The following is a 22,647-nucleotide window of genomic DNA, read 5'->3' on the forward strand; positions in this document are numbered from 1 at the left end:
ATAACCCTCACACTGCAATATGTAGCCTGATCTAATCTGTGTGTCAGATAAACACTAAAACACACTCTTGTCTAAAACATTATGCATTTTAGCAAACAAATGAAAACCAATATCACAGAGAACACTGATGACGTAACTTACTGTGTGTTTTTGAGCAAAATTAAATTATAATTTTGTTTTTTTAAACACAGATACATATTGTTTTGTTTGGCTTGTGCTTTGCTACTTACTTTTATCATAAACCACTTGTTGTACTGAAAGCAGAGTTTCTGCTAAACAGGCTCCTTATGTTGACAGTTACATGCAATTACTTATACAGGTAAACTGGTCTCTGTAAAATCAAACTCAGGATCTCAGATGAGGTATGATGAAATGCTGCCATCAAAATGCAGGTCCAGACAGGATCAAGGGAAAGTATTGTTTTCCTTTAGTATTATCCACTTTTAGGACTTTTACCCTCAATTTTAGACATTCTCTGCTCCTATAGATGATCAATCATGTTCAACATCTGAATTCTTAACACCAGACTGAAAAAAAAGTTCTCACACCTAAAACTGAAAGCATAACCAATCACACAGCTTGTTTATTTAAATGAAGGCTTTGTTACAGTGTAACAAAGCCTTCAGTGAAAGTACCTTAATCCTCCTTTTAACTGTGGCTAATGCTAGAAGTTTGATATCACACTGATGATTATGAAAGAAGCACTTGACCACTTGAAGCAAATTAACTCAGAAAGACAGGAAACACAGGGGAAACAAACTATATCCAAACCTACCATGTTCTCATATCAGTAAAAGAGCCAATAATGATAGCATCAAAAGTTTTGAACTGTGCCTTTAAATGCGCTATTTTAGGATGTGGGACTCTGGGCACAGCATGAATATTTTTACTCATATTTATTAAAGAAATCGCCGCATTTCGGCTTGTTCTCATAAACTAATTAGGCTGCTGCGGGTCCAATCATTATTTTTCGGATAGATGCAGTAATGAGTTGTCCTGAGACGGTGGGAAGAGAGAGAGGGGAGCCTTTAGGCACTAACTACTTGAACTTCTTGCTTTTTGTTATGTTTACTACTGTGCAGTGTTTTCCACTTAATGTTGTTTTTGACTCACCTGGTTTATATTTCGCCCTCATCTCCGGCACTGTCTGTGTTCTTGTCTGCTTTGCTCCTTTTGGTTTTAAATTCTCTGAGGGCCGTCAGAATATTTTGCAAATATGTTCAGAGGTGACAGTCGACACATCCGCACAGATCCTGGTTTTCAGTCATTATTATGGTTGCTCCAGTTTTGAATTTTAAAATGGGTTTGTGACAGAAGCATTGTACTAATGCTGCTTTTTACATGATTTAAACACTAATATCTTATCTTTTTATCTACATTCAGTATTTCAATGTTACAATATATTTAGAGATGTTTTAGATTGCAGAGAAACCAGGGACTGTTGCCAGAGGAAATAAAACAAAGTGCATATTATTTGAGAAGATGTCAGTCAACTAGTAATGATTAAACACATTCCATAAAGCAGTTAGAAACTTGAGATTTAATGAATCGTACCATCCAGTGCAGCTGCAAAGTCCTTCCTGCAGTGTGTGCTGTGTATCGTGATGGCTGTTTGTGAAACGTGTTCAGCAGGAGCAGCCGCTGTCATGTCTACGCTTGATCTTTCTGCTTTAGTTTAGAGCTCTCTAACAGAACACCAGAGGAAAACAATGCAGTGGAGGCGTTTTTTATTTCTTTCCTACCTCACAACTTAAACATTTTTATCCTTTGATTTTTGCCAGCATGTAAACATTGCCTGACGTTAGATTCTGAGCGCTTGAAACTTACTAAATGCTACAAGAACACTAAAAGGCACTTTTTTTTCTTTATTTCCAAATAAAACCATAATATTTAAATAAGGGTTTATCATGTGTTGAGCTCGACATCTGTCTAGGCTGTTCTCCACCTCTCACCCATGACAGCTGACTCCTGACTGTCTTATTCCACTTGTCTACTTGTCATCTTATATTAAATTTCTTCATTAGTTATATTACATTTAAAATGAGCTTTTATTCAACTGTAATTCTTGCACAGTTTGTAGGAAAACACTTATAATCAGGCAGTTCTTAATTAGATCATGTAGCTCATGTAATAAATGGAGAGGGGTCAACTACTACTGTAGCTTCATCTCAGTATTACAGCCCTTTCTGCTCTGCATGTGTATTCACTGTCCTCTCTTTTCCTTCTTTTCTTACTTGTTATGCAAAAACCAACAACAAGCTTGTTCTACAGCTTTGTCTCTATCCTCTCTAGTGTGAACCCCGCCAGCCCGGCAGCAGCTGTAGCAGTGTTAACAGGGTGCTGGTCAGCTGAAGCTTAGAGAGATGTCACAGCTCTACTACCGGCGGACTGACAGCTCCTCATACCGGGACCGAATCCCGTTGAGAATTGTGCGGGCCGAGTCGGAGCTGTCACCTTTAGAGAAAGCCTACCTTGGAGCCGTCGAGAAAGGGGACTATGCGAGTGTCAAGCAAGCGCTTGAGGTGTGTGTGTTTATGTGGAGGAATGGAGAAACTGACTGATAAAGGGATGAATTAACGCAGATGCATCAAGCTCAAAATTATGGATGAGGGAATGGCTCAATATTAAAGCGTTAATCTAATTTGATTGACGTGGAAGAGATTGGAAGATTCATGGGCAGGATGCAAAGTCATAATAATTGCTATGCATTTCAAATAATACGCAGGCTCTTTATAGAAACCAGTAGCAGAGACAGTGTTGGCAGGGAGCAGCTGCTTTGTAGTCCCGTAGCAACGGAGAGGCTGAAAATTGTAATATATCAGGACATGTCATCTAGCAATATAGTGACAAATGACATCACGATCCACAATAACAATTTGTGATAGTTTGCCCACTTGGCTTGTCCATATAGAGATTAAGAACGGACATCTGCATTAATCAGACGTCTTTTTTTCCTTTCTTTAACATTTAAAAAGGTTGTTGTTTTCATAAACTTGGAGAAATGCATTTGCTTTAAATCTATTCTGAAAACAAAAATATCTATTTAAAAATGTTATATGCCGATTCTCACAACTTCCTTTTTGTTGTGATTTTTCTTAAAATATTGTGTGTGTAGGCAGCTAATGACAGAAAGCTACTTACAAGACAACAGTAAGTTAAAAAAGAAAAGTATAAAGTGCAAAATCAATGCAGCAGAAACATGGGGTACTCTGATTCCTACATTCCCCACAATTCAACCTGACTGCCAACAGTTCAACTGGATATTGAGTTGTGTTATGCCAGCAGTAGTGGCGAGCTTAGTCTTGTGCTGCTAGCTTCAAATGCAGATAAAGAGAAGTGAGCTACAGAGATCTGGTAAACTCACTCCCACTCCACTCCTCCAGATTCAGAGGAAAAACTACAAACTTTTAGTAGCTTGTTCAGTTACAAAAGGTGCGAAGAGTTTACAGTTCCTTTCAAAAATGTTCATTCCCTGTGTGTCTTCCTCCATAATCAATGAACCCCAGAGTCCCAGAGTAGGTCTTGAAACAAACTCTGGCTTTCAATCACTTTATTTTGGCAGGAGGCTGAGATCTACTTCAAGATCAACATCAATTGCATCGACCCTCTCGGCCGCACAGCTCTGCTGATTGCCATTGAGAACGAGAACCTGGAAATCATCGAACTCTTGCTGAGCTTCAACGTGTATGTCGGCGACGCCCTGCTGCACGCAATTCGCAAGGAAGTGGTCGGAGCTGTGGAGCTGCTGCTAAATCACAAGAAGCCGAGTGGTGGCATGCAGGTGAGGAAGGGACTGAGGAAAGTGGAAAGAGTTGCATATTAACATAAATTTACAAGAGCCACAAGCGCCTCTCTGCCGAGACTGTTCTCGGCTGTCCAGGTTGGAGTCATAGTAGCAGGGAAACAATAGTTGACATTTATTTTCTCTCCAAGTTATTATCATTATCTTTTTTTTTGTTAGCTTTTCCAGCAAATTGTTTTATGTTTCTCTGCTTTTAGCAGTTAATTGCATTTTTTAATTTGGGGTTGGGTTTTTTTTGTGCTGTTTTTAAGTGCAGTGTTTAATCCATTTGTGTGCCAGGACCTGTGCCAGTTTCATTTGTAGCCAACATAATAACATTCTTCTAACTAGTACAGTGTACCATTTAACAAATGCACCGCCTTTATCATTTATCGTAAGCTGAATTAATCGAATGCCCGCATTAATGAATGATTAGAATTTTTTAAAAATCCTTTACTCTTTATGTTTAGAGTGTTACTTCCAAAGTATTCCCACCTTAAAGCTGCAAATGGCAAAAAGAGCCGGAATATGAAGGTGCAGCTCTCACCCTCCTTCTGCCCTCTACTCTCTCCACCCTCAGGCCCTCCCACTAAAAGAGCACATTTGATACGTGTGCTCAGCAGAAGCTGTGAGCTGCATCAACATTAAATTGAATTAGACACAGCTGTGCCTGATTGTTTGGATGCGGTTCGCAGAAGGCTTAAATATTTGCAACATTCAATTCAAACATTTAGCCTTCATCAACAAAACCTATCCAGTCACTATGAAAATGGTTAGATAAAAGAGGGAACCGTCCTGTAAACACTGAGAATTTTGAAAAGTTTTCTTCTTTCAGTGTCAAATGGAGATGTTTAAGGGTAAGGTATAAAATCAGAGTCTTGCCACTGGCAAGACATCATTCCTAAGCACAGCATGGTAGAACAATAAGACAAATAATGGTCCTAAATGGGGTTTGTATTCTAATATCACTGACTAAGTTAGCAGTCCTGTTTTCAGTAGGGTACCTTATTTTTTGGACCATAAGGCGCACCGGATTATAAGGCACATTAAGTGAAACAAAACAATCAGATAAGTCAAACTTTACTCAACTCATTCTTCTCTCTTCCTCCACTTCCGTACTATTGATTCATTAATGTTGAATTATCTCGCACCTGCTCTATTCCCATGTTGTTGCAGTATATTAATGACTAACCTCATATTGTGGATGTATTATTTCAGTTGCTCTCCTGACTGAAGTTTGGTCCATTTACAGCATCATGCCATGCGATTGCATTTGTCCCTAACCATCGGGAATCCTCACATTAACATATCGAGTGGAAAAAAGTTAGCGATCATCCTCCAGCTTCACTGTGTTTATGTTACGCTAACATAGCTGTGTTGCTAGCGATCACGTAGCACATCATTATATACCAGCTTGTCCAACTTTAGTAACCCTACAAAAGTCACTGCTGTTTAGTTTTCTGTCTTCATTTATGTTGGAAGTGATAGCAGAGCTGTACGTTTTAATTTTTTTCAGAAATCTCTCAGTCAGAACATGGTGTATCATGTTTAGGTGGAAACTAGCGAGCTAACTTCCTGCTAACATCTAACTCTGTTAAATTTAATACGTTCTGTTTTCATGGATGCCTGGATGTTAAACTTAATTGTTACACCTGGTAAAGCAGCAACATTGATCATTTTATTAAAGATGAAAGAATTTAGACAGTTTTTAACTCTCAGTGATACCGCAGTGTTCGTTCGACTTTGGGACTGGAAGCAGAGTTTGGACCCAGATTACTCCGCAAGGCTCCCGACTATGGTAGCCATAATGCTTCGACAATCTATCAAGCGGTGCGGCTTCGTAGCTTACCAAAATCATACTAAAAAATTTTTGGGCAGATTTTTGAGAACCGTGTACCACATAAAGGTCAGTAAGCACTACCAGAATTCATACATAAGGCGCACTGTCGAGTTTTGAGAAAATTAAAGGATTTTAAGTGCGCCTTATAGTCCAAAAAATACGGTAGATGGATGATCATTATGAATGATCATTTAAGTCTATCTTCCTTGTTCCACGTTGTGTGCAGTTATTTTAAATACAGGGATATTAACCTTTCCTGCACTATTTGGAAGAAAGTCTGTATGGATTTGCATACACAGTACAGCCATCAGGAAAGCGCTCTCTCTGAAAACCCTGTGATTGGCTAGAGTCTCCCACCACACTCGAGAGTTTCTAAATACTAGTGGTGGAGCAAAGAGTATGTGCAGAAGTTCCTCTCCAACCGCTTGAATTACACTACATATAGATACATATAAGGTTATTATTGAATTTCTACCCAATGGCAGTAAAGGATTTCTGGATACTTTAGTTTTAAATCTAAAAACAACATCCAGCAGCTCAGGGACCTTCGTGACTGAATGATAAAGTGTGATTGCCAGTCCCAGTAAAATACTGCTACTCACTGTATAGCTTATAAACTGATTGCAGTTGCCTGGAGCTTTTTAGACCATCCAGATTAACTGACCCAGTATTGCTGGCAACAACAAAAGCTGACACTCCAAAAAGCTGCTTCATAAGCCTTCTGTCTTTTGGAAAAGGAACAAGTCTTACAGAGAGAGAGGTTTAATGAGCATGTTCACTCAGAGAAAATACACTGTTTAATTTAGCTTTGCTCTTATTTACTCTAGGAAGGTTTCACATTAGTTTGTGGACCGCTATTCATTAATACTCCACTTATAGTAATGAACAGGAACAAAATGTGTAGAGCTTTAGTTTCCGTCGACTTACTGCTCTGTGTGCTTTCACATGCACACATACGTCCTTCTTTTCCTCTCCCTGTGAGCAGTAATGATGGAGAGATGTTCCTCCTGTTCTCAACCTGTTGCAGTAAGAGTTTTAATAAATGAAGCAAGCTCAAGTTAAAATTAAGTTGAACGAAAGTTGAAAAATGGAAGGAAAGGGGGAAAATAATAAGCAGGAAAAGGCAGCGTGAGCTCAAAGCGAGAGATTGGGATTGTTTGTCAAATGGATGAAATTTCCAGTCTGAACCGCTCAGCTGTGACATTAATCAGGTGGCACACTTTATCTTAATGCCTTTGTAAGATAGTGCTTTTTCCCATCCACTGAGTAGGCTGTGAAAACAGATCACTCTAGTGCCACCATATCACTCCAATAGAAGCTCATTGATTATATTAAAAAACTCTTTGGAAAAAGCACATCCTATCTGTTGCCAGTGTCTTCTCTGAGATTTATTAATACCAAGATTCATTTTGCGCTTGGCTGGAATTGTGTATATTTGTCTTTCTATTTTAGGCCGTCTGAATGACATGTTTGTAATAATCTCACAAGTGTTTTGGCTTATTTGTTTTCCGCTGAGGACCGCATGCATATCAGCTTTTTAAAGAGCTCCATCTATTATCCTCTGAGAACAGATATGCATCTGTCAGTGGCAAACAATGGATTTCACACAGTTTCTCAGTTGCATGACCTTTGGGTGATTTTGAGTTTTTTTTTTATTTTATTTTATTTTTTTACGTCTTTTTCTGTCAGCCTTTCCATATAAGTGCACTTATGGAAGGAAATCCTTCTCCTTCCTATAACACAGAGCATGATGCGGAGTAAATGCATTCATGCTCGCTTGAATCTGAGACTTGAGCTTATTTTCCACAGTGTAATTCAAAAACCGCCCGGCGTCCCATTTTTACACCAGTTCTATCTAAACATTTGTGATGATGTCGGATGACAGTAGAAAACCAGCAGGGAGGCTCAAAATGGAGCACGGTGAAAACAAAAGTAACCGCACACTCTGCTGTTGCAGATGCCACTGTTGTATTTTTAATCAATATGCTTATGGTGGATTCCCTATGAGTAACAAATATGTGTTACTCAGAAGAGTGGGCTTTTTATTTTCCTTTCTCCGCAATTACCATAGTTTCACATATATCAGTTTGCTTGGGCACAGGCCAAGGCTGTTTGATGTAGATTATTTGATGTCCCACCTCCTCCCACATGGAGAACAGAATGTATATACTGTAGCTTATTAGATCACCCACCTCGGCGAAATGTGATGACTCTTAGACATGGCTCTGTGCCACGCTTTAGAGTTCCTGCTGCACTGTGACTGCTCTGAGAGTAAGCTACCCAAGTAATTAGTGTCCCTGTGTGATATAATGATTTTTGGATGCTATATGAATGATGAAACATTTTGGAGAAAATGAACCAAAACCCCTGGAGAACAATTCTTCATGCTTTGTTCCTCAGTGAGCAGTGGTGACAAAGGCTTACTATTTCTGCTTCTGCTCATAATAGACTGCTTGCAAGTGAAATATCGTTAAAACATCTCAGATCTTGTCTTAACTGTGACTTATACTGTCATGCCTATAGTTGGTCTTTTAGGATTTAATAGCTTTATTTAGCTTTGCAAATATCAAAGAGTCTAGGTCTTTTTTTTAACTTTCTTTTTGTGTATGTATTTTTTAAAGAAAGAAATCTTTTTATAATATAGGTGTTCAGCTGTTTTTAAACATGAATATGTAACCAGCCAACTACATGGCAGCAGCCCAGTGCATTTAGGCATGTAGACACGGTCAATGCAGGCTGCTGAAGTTCAAATAGAGCATCAGAATGGGACAAAAATGATCTAAGTGACTTTGAATATGGCATTGTTGTTTGTGCCACACTGGCTGGTATTTCAAGCGATAATCTACTGGGATTTTCCCACACTGCCATCTCTAGGGTTTAAAGAGAATGGCCTGAAAAAAGAAAATATCCAGTGAGTGGTTTTCTCTGGGTGAAAATGACTTTTTTAACATTTGATAGAATATTAAACCCACATAGAGGCAGAATTTGGTGCAAAAGACATCAAAGCATGGATCCAACCTGGCTTAGTTAGTGGTGGTGGTATAAATGTGTGGGAGGGGTATATTTTCTCGGCACACTTTGGGCCACCTGAGCGTTGTTTAAACACAATAGTTTACCTGAGTTTTGTTGCTGACCATATCCATCCCTTTATGACCACAGTGTTAACACACTTGGTCGTAAAACTCAAATCATCTCAAAGTGGTTTCCTGGATGTGACAGTGAGCTCTCTGTGCTCGAAGTACTCGCTGTTCTCCGCTGTCACCAGATTACAATCCAGCAGAGCACCTTTGGGATATGGGAGAACGGGACTTTTACATCGTGGATGTGCAGGTGACAAATCTGCAGCAGCTGTGTGATGCAATCCTGTCAATATGGACCAAGATCTCTGAGAAATGTTTCCAGCACCTTGTTGGGTCTGTGCCACAAAGATACAAGCAAGTACAAGCAAGGTGCTTCCAATAAAGTGGTAACTGAGTGTATGTCAGTGTTAGCACAGTCAGATCAAAATACATCACAATTAATGGGAAAAATGCAGATATATCTACAGGGCACGATTTAAATGAGGAGTTTTGCTAGACTATCATACAGTGTCCTTTGCTGTTTCAATGGAAAAACACTCTGAGTATATAATTAACTATGATAGTAAGGGTTTAGATTGGCAGAAACAGTGAGCAGGTAATAACTCTGAGGTAATTTTAATTTACATAAATTAAATTGAGGTAGCTGTGACTGCCCTGCAAAGCCAAGACACTATAACTGCTGGTTGATATTATATTAATACCGCATAATGCAGGGATCTTAATCATAGAATAATTTTTTAGTATCTTACAAATAGTGTGATACCCTCCATGGGCCCATTCTGAGCAAGGAAAAACCCTAAACCTTAATCTCATATAAAATGTTTATAATGTAACATGCTGTTTTTTAAAGTTGATATAACTTTAAATGTCACTACCACTTAAGTGGGATTTATAATTTCATAATTAAATGAAATTTTATAATGCTGGTCTACCATTTTTGTCACTGGGTGGCTGTGGCTCAGATAGGCGATCCTTGGACAACGTACTGAATCACAAGTTTCCCCTGATGTATCCATCAGAGTATCCGTGTGTGTCTGAATGTTGGCTAGAAGAGCTTAGGCATGGACAAAAGCACTGTATGAATGTGTGTGACTGAATCAGTGAGGCAGAAAGGCACAATATAAGTGCCACATTTAACATTTACCATACACCAAAGACCATTTCTACGCATAAACTCCTTATCTTAAGCTAATTAGCACTTGTGAGTTGGTATGGATGAACTGCATTTAAATTACCTATGCAATTCTGTATATGTAGATTTTTTTTTGTTTTGTTTTTGTTTCATTGAACCACCAAGACAGCTTAAACAAAACTCAGTCTGTGGACTCAAAAGGTGTAAAATATCAACTACATTGCTATTTTCCTGGTGTTGTTAAAGTTTAGACCAAGCCTTCTCAAGCTTGCTGTCTCTTTAACATTCTTGGCAAAGCTCTTTCACTAAAACCAGAAAGTCATAGTCCCATCTGAAATCATTCTGCCTTGAGTTGCTAAGCAGGTCCTTACCTATTGCATGTTTATCCTCCAATCATTCTTGAGCTGTCTTCGCTCTCTTCTCCCATTCTCCCTCACCACAGAATCAGATAATAGGCCTTCAATTAAAAGAATTAAAAAGGCACAGCTTGCTCCTCTGCTGCCTGCACCTCTACCCCCCCTCTTGAATGATATGAGAATTGAAAAAGGACTTAGCTGGAGTGGGTGATAAGAGGGATAGGTAGAATGAGTTTCTCTCTGAGCATAATTCCCTCTGAAATGTGTTAAACGCTGATGCATTTCACTTTGCCGTTACTGGTGCCCCTTACAAAAGCCTTGATATGGATTTTGTCTTTTTCCAAGGGGACAATTTCTTGTTTGGATTTGAACTATCTTTACCTCCAGGAGCTAAAAGCCCCAGGTACTGTGCAGGTCAGCACCTATTGTATTTCTTTGACAGCTTTGTTCACATGTGCTGTCATTCTCTCATCTCCCTGCAAAGGTTCCACCGATCTTACTGGACAAGCAGTTCTCTGACTTCACCCCTGACATCACTCCCATCATTCTTGCTGCACACACCAACAACTATGAAATTATCAAGCTTCTGGTGCAGAAAGGTGTGTCTATGCCACAGCCACATGAGGTGAGTGAACCATTTGTCTCTAATATCTCTATGCAAGATACCATAGTTACACATATAAAAGTTTGGGTTCAAAGACACAAATTGTGGAATTTTTCTTCTGTATACCACCACAGTGGATTCTAAATCAAACATCTAATATGTGCTTGAAGTGCAGGGTTTAATAAAAGTTAATTAAATCCATTTCCAGAGGCTCAGAAGTCATTGGGGTGATAAACAGTTTTATAACCAGGTGATGCCCGTTTCCTGGTTATTCCATGAAAACTTAAGTAGATAAAATATATGGATTCGATTACAAGATTAACTTAAATTTATTAGGTTTTAATTTGAATTCTCAGTATGAGGTCCACAGAGATCTTGATGTGAGCGAAAGAGGATATCATTAACCCGAAAACACAAAATAAACCTATTAGAGACATCGTAAAACTTTAGCTGGTGTGGCCAAATAAACACTCTGTTACATTCTAAAAAGAAAGAGTTCACTGGCCAGCTTAACAACACCAAAAGACAGGATTAGTGAGAATTATGGTTAAGAAAAACAAATTCAAAACATCAAACCAAGTCAGAAATACTCTTAAGGAGGCAGAAGAATCATTGTCAACAATCAAGATAGAGATAAAAAGAGAGTTTATAAGACAAGGTACAAACCACTGTCTATGTTAAAAAAACAACAAGTCCAGGTTAGACTTCTTCTCCTAAAGCATTTAAGAATGCCTGCACAGTTCGAAGGGAGATAAAGTTGAGATTAACTTGCGCCAGAATGATGGGAAGACAGGAGAATAAAGAAGGAGAGAAGCAGCTCCTGAACCGAAGCAGACCACATCATCTGTCAAACATGGTGCAGTCATTTTTATGACATGACCATGTATGGCTGCCAGTGGAGCCTGTTTACTAGTGTTTGTTGATGATGTGACTGCTGATAGAAGTAGCAGGATGAATTGTGATGAAGTGTACAGGGCTGTACTCTCTGGTCAGATTCAGCCAAATGCTGCAAAAGGATGGGATGATGCTTTACAGTGCAAATGGGTAATGACCTGAAGGGTGCTACAAACGCAAAACAAGCATTTCTCAAGACAAATAAATGGGAGATTCTTCAAAGGCCAAGTCATTTGCATGATCATTACCCAACAGAGCATGCCTTTCAGTACTAAAGACAAAGCATGTGAAAGTGGGGCACTGTGTAAAAAGATGGCAGTAATTCCTGAACTATTACTGTGATCCTATTGGTAAACCCCTTGAATTATAGCTGAAAGTATGCACTTTGTTTAATTTAAAATCCACTGTGGTGGTGTATTTTTATAAAATGTAAACGTGCACATACATCTTCAGGTCAGGTTGTCCCTTGAAGGTCTGAGTATCATACCTTGACATCCCAGAACAGCGGCTGCTTTGCAAGACTGGAACATGAGCCATTGCTAAACACAGAGAAGCCTCATTAAAATGTGTCCAAGCGTCCACGTTTTGTTTGATGTTGCAGGTGCGCTGCAACTGTGTGGAGTGTGTGTCTAGTTCGGATGTGGACAGCCTGCGGCACTCGCGCTCACGACTCAACATCTACAAAGCACTGTCGAGTCCCTCACTAATTGCGCTCTCCAGCGAAGACCCCTTCCTAACCGCATTCAGGCTCAGCTGGGAGCTGCAGGAGCTCAGCAAGGTGAGGGCAAGTGAGCCAGCTAATAGTGGAGCTGGAGCATCAGTTGGTAAGATTTGATTCTGAGGAGCTGAAATACCAACAGTATATATATTAATTAACCTTTTGACCCTCCTATAATATGACTGTGTAACAAAAAAATGACCTTTCAATTTATTAGATAAGAATTCAAATGAATGGCTTATGTTGAATTTAATATTTAATAAGGATTTGAAAAAAGGTCATTGATATCTCCAGCTAAAATATAATAAAATGCTGTTATCTATGTATGTCCTCTACGATTGACAGATATTTTAGTTAAATAGGTCAACTGTTTTCCTCCAAGAGAACATGGCTAACAGAGGTGATCCATCAAAAGTGTATAAGCAAGAAGTAAGAAATTTCCTGATGCAGAAATTTATCTATTACTATTAAGTAATAGATAAACAATAACCATTAAACACATGAAAGTTCCTGTTTTTTCTCTATTTAGTATAGAAATTTATATATTTTTTTTTACAAAGGGTCCACAGGAGCAAAAAAGGACATTTTCAGTGAATGTGAAGTATGTCCGGGCAGTGAACTACAAGTAACTTTTTCTGTAATTTAAAAAACTTATTTATTTGTGCGGACAGATTTCTTTCATTTACTACAGCTCTATTAGTTTTATGTAGAAAAACTGAGACGTACAGCTAAACTTGCACTCCTTTTTCTTTTATTAAATGGGATTAAACACAAAGTTAGACGACTTTACACTGACAGAAAGGGGAGGTTCGCTGGTTTGGCCCACTTAAGATCAAAATCAGCTGTATGTGTCCCATGATGTAAAATGAGTTTGACATCCCCAAGGCTTTTCCTGACATATTTACTCACATTTTACGTACTCCTGCTCTTCAGCACTTCAGTGTTTGTTTTAAATCCACTCCATCTATTGCTTCCAGGTGGAGAATGAGTTTAAATCTGAGTATGAAGAGCTGTCCCAGCAGTGTAAGCAGTTTGCAAAAGACCTCCTGGACCAAACAAGGAGCTCCAGAGAGCTGGAGATGATCCTCAACTATAAAGATGATATCAGCTTATTGGAAGAGGAGGGCACTAATGATCTGGCAAGACTCAAGCTAGCTATCAAATACCACCAAAAAGAGGTATGTGCAAAGTAAAATTATTATCCAGCAATGGTTGCATTGTATTGCATGTGTAATGTGGCTCCATGCTGTAGTGGGTAACACATTAACCTTAAACATGAAAGAGCCTCAGTTTGAGACCAGGAGGAGACACAAGCTGGCGAACTTGCTGTGCCGGTCCCAGCCCAGATAATTCGGAGGGTTGCATCAGGAAGGGCATCTTTTGTAAAAATCCATCTGCTGTGGCAACCCTTTGGAAATAAGGGAGCAGGGAAAAGTATAGTAATATTCAGCCTCTGAATAAATACTAATACAGAAGTGTCATATTTTAATATATGGCAGGCCTTTATACGTTTAATTTATACCATTAATACACACACATATGGTAATGTGTAAAATTCCAGATGGGCAATGAGATGGGTTGCTTGTTTGTTTTTTTATTGCCGGGGCTGCAGGAAGGGGAAGGAAGCAGAGAATGTCATCCTGTTAGATATCAACAAAATAATCTTTTGCACACACACACACACACACAAACACACACACAGACACACACACAAACACTGCATCTCAGTCAAGTGCGCCCTCTTTTACCTTAAGGCCAATGAGAGTCAGATAAGACTGTAATATTACAGCTGTAGCCTTCCAAACTGTGTAAAATAGGAAATCATGTGATCTACTTTTTCCCCTTGGGTTTTCCTCTAGTATTATTTTTCCTCCTGTCACATTGATTAACATTGTTTTCTTTATGATCTACTGTATAGCTTTTTTTGTTTTTTAGATTTTTGTAATTAAATGTGAACCTGCCAAATGTGAGAGTTTTGCTGAACCAAGCGAACGTGGTCTCGTCTGTGTCACTGTGAGATGATGAGAAGTCCTATAATTATGTTAGATTAGCATCGGGTTTAATGACATGAGGTGCAAAGGTCTTATAAGGTTTTTAACTGTTTTCCCCTTGGCAGCTCACACAGATAACAAATGGGAATGAAGATGCCCGGATTAAATAACCAAGTATTACAGTTGCAAGGCAACTATCTAATAAATAAATCTATGTTTGTATTGTAGCTGTAGACTGAGGATGTTTACTAATGCCCTTAAAAAAGCATGTCAGAAATTTAGCTCAACATTCATGTTCATTGTTTAGGTTTGAGTTAGGGTCGGTTTTAAATAAAGGAAAAGGCAATGAACTGTTGCATAAAGTTAATTACATGTATCCAATTAGACACACCTTCCCTGTATGATCTGGAAAGTTTAATACAGAGCAACTGCTTTTGAAGGAGCTGTAAACATGCCATATAAACACTGATTACATTCACAGTCCGGATTTGAATTTCCTAGGGAGTAAATTGGGATCTTTTATTTAGCAGCTTTGTAGGCGCCGCATTGCAATTCAAATGGATGTAAATAATTGTGGTGGAAATGGTCCAAACGTGGTAACTCCAAAACAATATTCGGTTTTCTGGTCCGCTGATTTCATCCTTTTATTTCCATTGGGATGTAAAACCTTCCCCAGTGGGTAGAGCCATAAACAATAAACATGCAAATAAGTTGATTTAATTCTTGTAAAGTGTATCTGTGGATTTTTGCATCTGCTCAATCTTCAACATTCATCTCTAATTAATGTGGCACTCCCCTTCGGTTAGGTCCATGTTGTTATGAATGTCCCTGTTACTGTTAAAAGCTACCGTAACACCCGAAAGCTAATGCAAAAGCTGAGCACGCTTTCCAGTGTCGGGATGGTGAATGTGGAAAGGAGATTTTTCGTTGACTTGCTAAGTTATGGGATGGCTAAAAGCAAGAGGAAGGGGTTAAATCGATTTTATACAACAGAATTGTTCCGCTGCATATGAAGGTGAGATAGGAAATGATGAAGAAGCAGACGCATCCCTCCCAGGAGCGACTAATAATTCATTCAGCTGTCTTTAGCTGTGAGCCCTGCCTGGCTGTCAAAGATGATGCACTTTTGGGGGAGTCTCATTTTATGACACTGTGCTTTCCTCCTTCATCCATGCAGTTGTTGCGCATCAACAAACAGGCTGGCGGATGAGCATGTTGAGTCACAGAAGGACAGTTTGGGGCAGTGCAAGTGCACAGGTGGACATGATGATGGACAGTCCCCTGTCATCTTACCGAACCCCTCTGCTGTTGCCAGTAAATCTTTCTCTGCACACACTGTAAACAAACAAGCCTCGCGCTTTAATTATCGAGTCCCAACGTGCCCTTCTCTTGGATCGGCTATCTATAGCAGCCTTCAGTCGCTCCAGCATTTTGATGGAGAGCAGAGTGTCAAGGATGAGAGTAACAATCCACCCAGTCGCCCTTTTCAAATGATAAATGTCCCCGCCACCTGGAGTTGTTAAGAATCCTTTCAAGATGAAGTCATTCTGCTGGAAATGCTTAGTCTGTGAGAAATTATTATAGCATGTGATAATTTGATTAAGAAGTTTGCTGCTGTCTCTCTGCAGTCTTATTGTTGTAAAACTGTCTGAAAAGTTTCTATTTCAGTAAATTTACTTTCACTCGTTTTTTGTTGTTCTCTTGGAACAGGGGTGTCAAACATAAGCCCCGGGGGCCACAATTGACCCACCAACGACTCCAATTTGGCCGACTGGGTGGCTTTGGAAAATGTGAAGCGTCGCATTAATTTTGGACTTTTAACTGCCTTTTCATACATTTTACAGGTTTTCCAGCTAATAAAGACCACCCCCACAGTCATTCATGCTACATCAAAGTAATTAAGTAACAGATAAATGATTAAATGTTCCTATCTACTAGAGAAATTTCTTTATTTACAATGGATTCACAGAAAAAAAAGACATTTTGTGTTTTATAATTACAGGACAGTCTGGGGAATGAGCTATCAGCTTTTCTTCTGTCATTTTAGACATTTATTTCTTACAACTTTAGCCCAAAGAGTGGTGCTGACAGATTTCTTTTCATTTTGCTATGATAGAAAAACTATCATGTGGAAAAACTGAGCAGTAAGGTGTTTTGTTTTATTTTTAACTCATTTTGGACTCTGTTTTATGCCTGATTTCTTGTTTGATTGAGGAGTATATGCAGCAGTTATGTAGGCAGTGCTTTTTGTTGTGTAGAAGAGGCAGAGTCATCTTGCAAAGACAAGAAACAGGATTTTATATGAATTTAAGGCGCAAGAAAATATTCAATGAACGGTTATTGTCCTAACCTCATTTGGGGAGATTTTTCTTCAATAAACTTCTCATTCGTTTGGAAAACGGAAACATGACATGAATCGGCCATTAAAAAAACATTTTCATCTGCTGCTTCCTGAGAACAGAAAATCACATCTGTATAGTGCACATTTATGCGCGCACACACACACAGATAAGCAGAGTTCTTTATAGGAAATGCCTTTTGTTTGAGAGAGATGATCCGTAAAGTTTTGCCCCCAGTGAAGTGTTGAGGGTTAAATGGACACTTACTGGGGCTGGAAAAGCTTGTTTGTTCATGCAGAGAGCAGTTAGAGTGTTCATTGTCTGCGGTGTGATCTCTGCTCAGCGCTTTTAAAAGGTTTTCAGATCAGAAACCAGTGTTTCAAACTCTCACAATAATCACGACACTCAGTCTGCATGGAAGACTTTTTTTTTTTTAAATAGTGCTTTCTGTTTATGAATGTGAGTCATTAAAAGTCTGTTTTTGACCCTCGGCTGAACAAAATGAAGGACGTTTCTCATTTGTGTAAAGTGCAAATAGGCTTGTTTACATTTGTGTATTTATCTTCGCATCTGTGTGTGTTTTTTGGCTCTGTGCGCTGATGTGCTCCCAGGGTTTAAAAAGGCCATTTATAACAGTTTGAAGAGAAATCTCCATAGGCTTTCTGTCTAAAGAGCTGAACTCACAGAGGAGTCAGCGCTTTGATGCAGCAGGAGGTCAAATCAGATAAATGTGATCAGTAACACATAGACATTAAAGAGCAGATTATCTTCTCTCCCTGGAGCGTTCAAATGTTGATTACTTACATTTTATACAGATATTCTTGGTATAAATGTAGGTGAGGTGAGTAGACTGAAAAATCACAGTACAAACGTAAACAGACTGTCTCTTTAATATTTAAAATTGTCAGAGGCACTGAGGGGAACCTATCAATTTTACATGCAGTAGTTTGACGTTGCCCCCTTGTGATATCTCATAAAAACTGCAATTCAGATTTTCAAGCCATCTTAATGTCCCCATTAAGTAGAAATTAAATTGCACCAAGAGGAGTAAGTGTTGTGTAGGGAGAAAACCATTTGTGCTCAGTTGATTCTGGAGCAAGTATCTGGTTTAACAAGTCAGTTTGCTGTGACCAAAAGTGTTCAGCCTTTGTAAAATTCAGAAATAAAGGGAAGCAATAATTGTATTTCACATATGTAGCTTTAACAAGATCCCTTTAGTTTAATAGATAGAGGTATCTCTTTTTCATCTGTAACCTCTTCTAACTTCCAACCTCACTCTGTTGGACTGTTGGTAGTGTAATGTTCTCAGTTCAGATTATATAGTATTCTGTGAAAGTCTGAAGTCATCCTTCATTTCTTTATATTTTCCTAAGAAAATAAGAAATAGGTGCAGTTTTTTTATTGAAACGTGCAAATATAAATGGAAATAAAGTATATAAATCAAAAACAGAGTTTGTACAGTTGTAACAAGCTTGAAAGTCAATATTTTGTGTATTTCAGCACAGCCTGAACCCTTATTGGGAAACTTTCTTATAATTAGAAATCAGGAATAGTTCTCCAGGCTTCCTCATGAATGTTTAAAGCTCTTCTTTGGATGTTGGCTGCCTTATGTTCTGTTCTTTGTCAGTATGATCCCACACTACTTCAGCAATACTGAGGTCTGGGCTTTGGGGAGGCCAGTCCATGACTGATTGTGTTCAATTGGCAGTGTGTTTGGGATCATTGTCATACTAAAAAATCAAGTTGTTGCCAGTCAGACAATTTGTTGGTGGATCAAACTCTGTCTGTATTTTTCTGCATTTATATTTCCATCAGTTTTGAAAAGATCTCCAACACCACTAGCTGAAATGCAGTCTTTGGTTTGCAGTAGTGGGATCAACAGAAGGGCCAGATGGATCTCTTGGGTTTTCTGTCAGATCTTTATTTCAGATACTGCGTGTCTACTATAGATTTTAGACCTGGCCCTTCTTTTGGATTTAATTTTCCCAGGTTCCTAATTTTTTTTAAGGACACACTACACACAATATCTCTTTGGCATCTTGTTGGTGAAAAATATTATACTTTCAAACTGTTTTATCTTTGGCATTTTTTATGGATTTAGTGAAAAAATGGAAACAAATGATGTTTTTGAAAATGGAAACAAAAATACAACTTAAATTTGTTGTTTTGCTGTTGTCTTTTGACAATATACTATTTAATAACAAGCTTCTAGTATTCCTGAATGAAGATCACAACTTAAATTTGTTTCTTTGCACTGAAAAAGGAGCCAGTTGATTTCTTATGTTTACACAATATACAAATTTAATATCTCAAGACTTTTGCTAGTATTTTTTATTAGCTGAATGATTCATAGATATTATACAGATATTAGACATTTACATTTTTAGATATGTAATTAGTCTTGCAACCCTGAGAGAGTGGTGGAGCAAAACAATGGATTTCATATCCACCTGTATTTCAGTTTTTAGCAAAGCAAAAATTCTACACCCATCTGAATGTTGTTTGCTTGTCACCGTGTGTCTGTGAAAGCGACAAAGAAAACTTTCAGCAGTCCTTTTATGTCGGTAGAGCTGCAGGGGAACATGTCTTTGCCGAGCTAGAAAGCACCAACAGCACTCACACAGTTACAGGCACTTTCCTGGCATTTTAGGCTCGGTGATAGGCAGTTTGCTGGGGGACATTTTTCCAACTGGACTTGAGATGGTTTGAGCTGTGCAAAAAAGCCAATTAAGGCAAATATGTCACTGCTGGCTTTGGTAAGTGACTGCGACAGATGAGAAATGGCTCTACAATATTTGATGGCTTCGTTTGTTTGGCCTTTCTGTCTCAGGAGAAATTAACAAGAAGATAAGTTTTTCAATAGAAAGGGGAACATAATCTTTTTTATTTAAGAGCAATCAAAGGTACAGCCAGAGAGATTTTCTGTTAAGAATAAAACCTGTTCTTTTAACCTGGCTGTTAAATAAAATAGTCAACAACATCTTACTTAGAACGCAGTGTTTTAGTTTATAGCAGACAATTTAATTACATCTCAGGCATTTATTACTTTCTAATTTCAGCCCACGTGTTAAGTAAATATTCACATTGATTTCCTATATATCATGTTAATTAGCATAATTTCCTGCCTTGCCATCACTGCCAGTGTTAAATGTATCGTGCTGATTATCGCAACACGTCAAGAAGTCCAATAGTGTTTATAGTTCTTAATCAGGATTAAGGTTCTGATGTTTAATTAAAGATGCAAGTTAAAAATAAATTCCTCTGTTTATAAATGGAACACTCAAAACTTTAAAGACCTGAAATGAAGCAGGTTTGATGAAAAAGTGACTAAAGCTGTTTTTAAATAGTGGTAAATTATATTTATAGCTGTAGTAGAATTAAAGACTTTCTACTTTTATCATTATTAATATTTCTTTTTTTACTTCAGTCTGCACCCATGGGTCCACTGCAGTAAGGCCCATGCTCAAAGAAGTCATCTGAAAAGAAAAAGTTGGGACTTTTTCTTCTCTTTATTCTTCAAATACAGTGTCGTTGTCTCTCACACTCACACACACATTCATTCAGTCGTCCCTTTCTCTTTTTCCCGCTCTCAAATTTGGATAAAAAAAGAGAAAAAAAAAACAAAAAACGAGTATACCACTTCTTCTTCTTCTCCTCTCATCCATAAAATTCAGCCCTTCCTGTCCATCTGCTCTGCATTTTCTCTCACATTTTCAGGTAATACTGTAGTTGAAGTATGGAAATATGAGCCATTCTGCTTCAGACCCCAACACAGATAAGGATCTGTGGTTCCCATGGAAACGAGGCTGCAGAGTTGGTGAATTGGCACCCGCCGGTGCTGGTCAACACTTGATATACTGATATGGAGGCTCATCAGGATTTTTCACAGCATTGTGTGCTCCTGCATAATTTGCTTGCATATGCATGCATGCTTATGATGTAACCCTCATTTGTAGCAGAATTTGTTTTGCTTTAACCGGGTATGCCTCCATATACCTTCACTCAGTCGAGCAGCACTGAAGCTAATCTGCATTTCTGATGCATCACTATTTTAGCGTTACTGAACATTTTATTTCTGCTCACTCACATGCATTCACAGTCATGTTAGGTATTTATCTTTAAATTAAGTTCCAATCATATTCAGTCCAGGATTTTAAGAAAATCTCAGAAAAATCCTATGCAGTCATTCTTTTTTAAACATGTAGAAATATTTGCGCTGGCCCACCTGCCTGCTTAAAGCCACCTTTGTTTCTGTAAGACAGCCAATATGTTTTTCATTCTAAAATACTCATGTGTGTACATGATAACCCTTCAATTTTCTACACCACCAACACATCCTACTCAGTCTTTTGTACTCCGTTAACTGAAGCTTGCTGCAGGTACTAATTCCAGGATACTGACACAAGGGCATGATGGTCGGTGTAAAACCTTTATATAGTCTTAGGCTGAGGATGAGTTTTCCAAGCAGGCCTATATGCCTGCTATACACAGCTAAGGTAATAAAAGTTATTTTGAGTCATTTAAAAAAAAAAATCAAACAGCATAGATCAAACAGTTAAACCTTTCCCCCTCCCTTCTTATATCCCCCCTTTAAGTTTGTAGCTCAGCCCAACTGTCAGCAGCTTTTGGCATCACGCTGGTATGATGAGTTCCCTGGCTGGAGGCGGCGTCACTGGGCGGGAAAGTTCGTCACCTGTGTCTTCATAGGTCTCCTCTACCCTGTGTTTGCTCTCTGCTACCTCATCGCTCCCAAGAGTCGCTATGGCCTCTTCATCCGCAAGCCCTTCATCAAGTTCATCTGCCACACGGCGTCCTACCTGACCTTTCTGTTCCTGCTGCTCCTCGCCTCCCAGCATATTGTTATCACAGAGCAGGACAGGCAGGACAGGCAGGGCCCTCCACCGACCGCTGTGGAGTGGATGATCCTGCCCTGGGTGCTGGGTGAGTAGAGTGGTTTTGTACTCTGCATTAGGATGATTATACTCTTTGATAGTGTACTGATGGTGAATGTACTGGTGAATTGCTGAAGTAGAGAGCTTATTTGTGGTCAGTTACTGTCAATAAATCTTTAAATATTGGGTTTAAATTACTCTTGCTATGACAACCACACACCTCAGCTGATGTTCCTATGGAAAAGTCAAATCCAAACTTTCCAAACTTTACACTTGTTAATGGGAACAAGTGATTTTGCTTTAGTTGCTGATTGAATCCAAAAACTACACAAAGTAGAACTGGATCAAAGTGCTGAATGAACATTAAGCCTATAAAAAGTGTTATCTTTTCATCCTGCCTCGGGCATCCCAGCAGATTTTAAGCTCAGTGACTAAGTGCTTCTTGTTGACATGCTTTTCTGCCCTCCACAATTTTTACTATTTACTTTTTAGCCATGCTACCAACATGACTTCAGGCATTGACTTTAGTCCTTCCATCACCTTTGGTCCAAAATAATCTCTTCAACAATGGCCAACAAATCCCATGGGGGTTGCATCAGAAAGGGTGTCCAGCATAAAAAAATCTGCCAAGTCAAACATGTGGCAACCGCTTCTGAATAAGGAAGTAGCTGAACGTAGCTTTTTGATCAACTGTTTGTAGTTCAGGCATAATGTATTATTATTACTGATTGTTTTTTTTCTTTTCCAGCACTGCCATGAGGTTAACTTACTTTTCTTTAGTTTTGAGTTAAATACCATGTCTCCATTGAAAGGGACTGATTATCTCAGTGGGACTTCCATCCTCTATTTATCCAGATAAAATAATGACAGTTGCATCCATTGAAATATCATGAGACTGTGGGTGTCCCTCAAGTTGAATTGTGAAAATGCTTTTTTGATTTTTTATCTAATCTGTTCAGTACTTTGGTTTATAATCAAATACAAACTTGAATGGCATTTACTGCAGCCTTAACTCTCTTT

The 22,647-nt window shown here is 38.7% G+C and overlaps 1 protein-coding gene across 2 annotated transcripts in view; it reads left to right on the forward strand.

Annotated features, from left to right (window-relative positions):
* Positions 1-22,647, forward strand: part of LOC116323461 (short transient receptor potential channel 4) — a 32,277-nt gene that overhangs the window by 1,178 nt on the left and 8,452 nt on the right. For both annotated transcript variants that reach the window (XM_039617874.1, XM_039617875.1), the window contains 6 exons: positions 2,293-2,522; positions 3,563-3,781; positions 10,674-10,814; positions 12,289-12,465; positions 13,383-13,583; positions 21,331-21,676. In XM_039617874.1, the coding sequence (XP_039473808.1) occupies positions 2,364-2,522; positions 3,563-3,781; positions 10,674-10,814; positions 12,289-12,465; positions 13,383-13,583; positions 21,331-21,676 (1,243 nt within the window). In that variant the 5' untranslated portion in view covers positions 2,293-2,363. The remainder of the gene's footprint in view (positions 1-2,292; positions 2,523-3,562; positions 3,782-10,673; positions 10,815-12,288; positions 12,466-13,382; positions 13,584-21,330; positions 21,677-22,647) is intronic.

The sequence above is a fragment of the Oreochromis aureus genome, linkage group 10 (genome assembly GCF_013358895.1).
Source record: "Oreochromis aureus strain Israel breed Guangdong linkage group 10, ZZ_aureus, whole genome shotgun sequence".
Taxonomy (NCBI): Eukaryota; Metazoa; Chordata; class Actinopteri; order Cichliformes; family Cichlidae; genus Oreochromis; species Oreochromis aureus.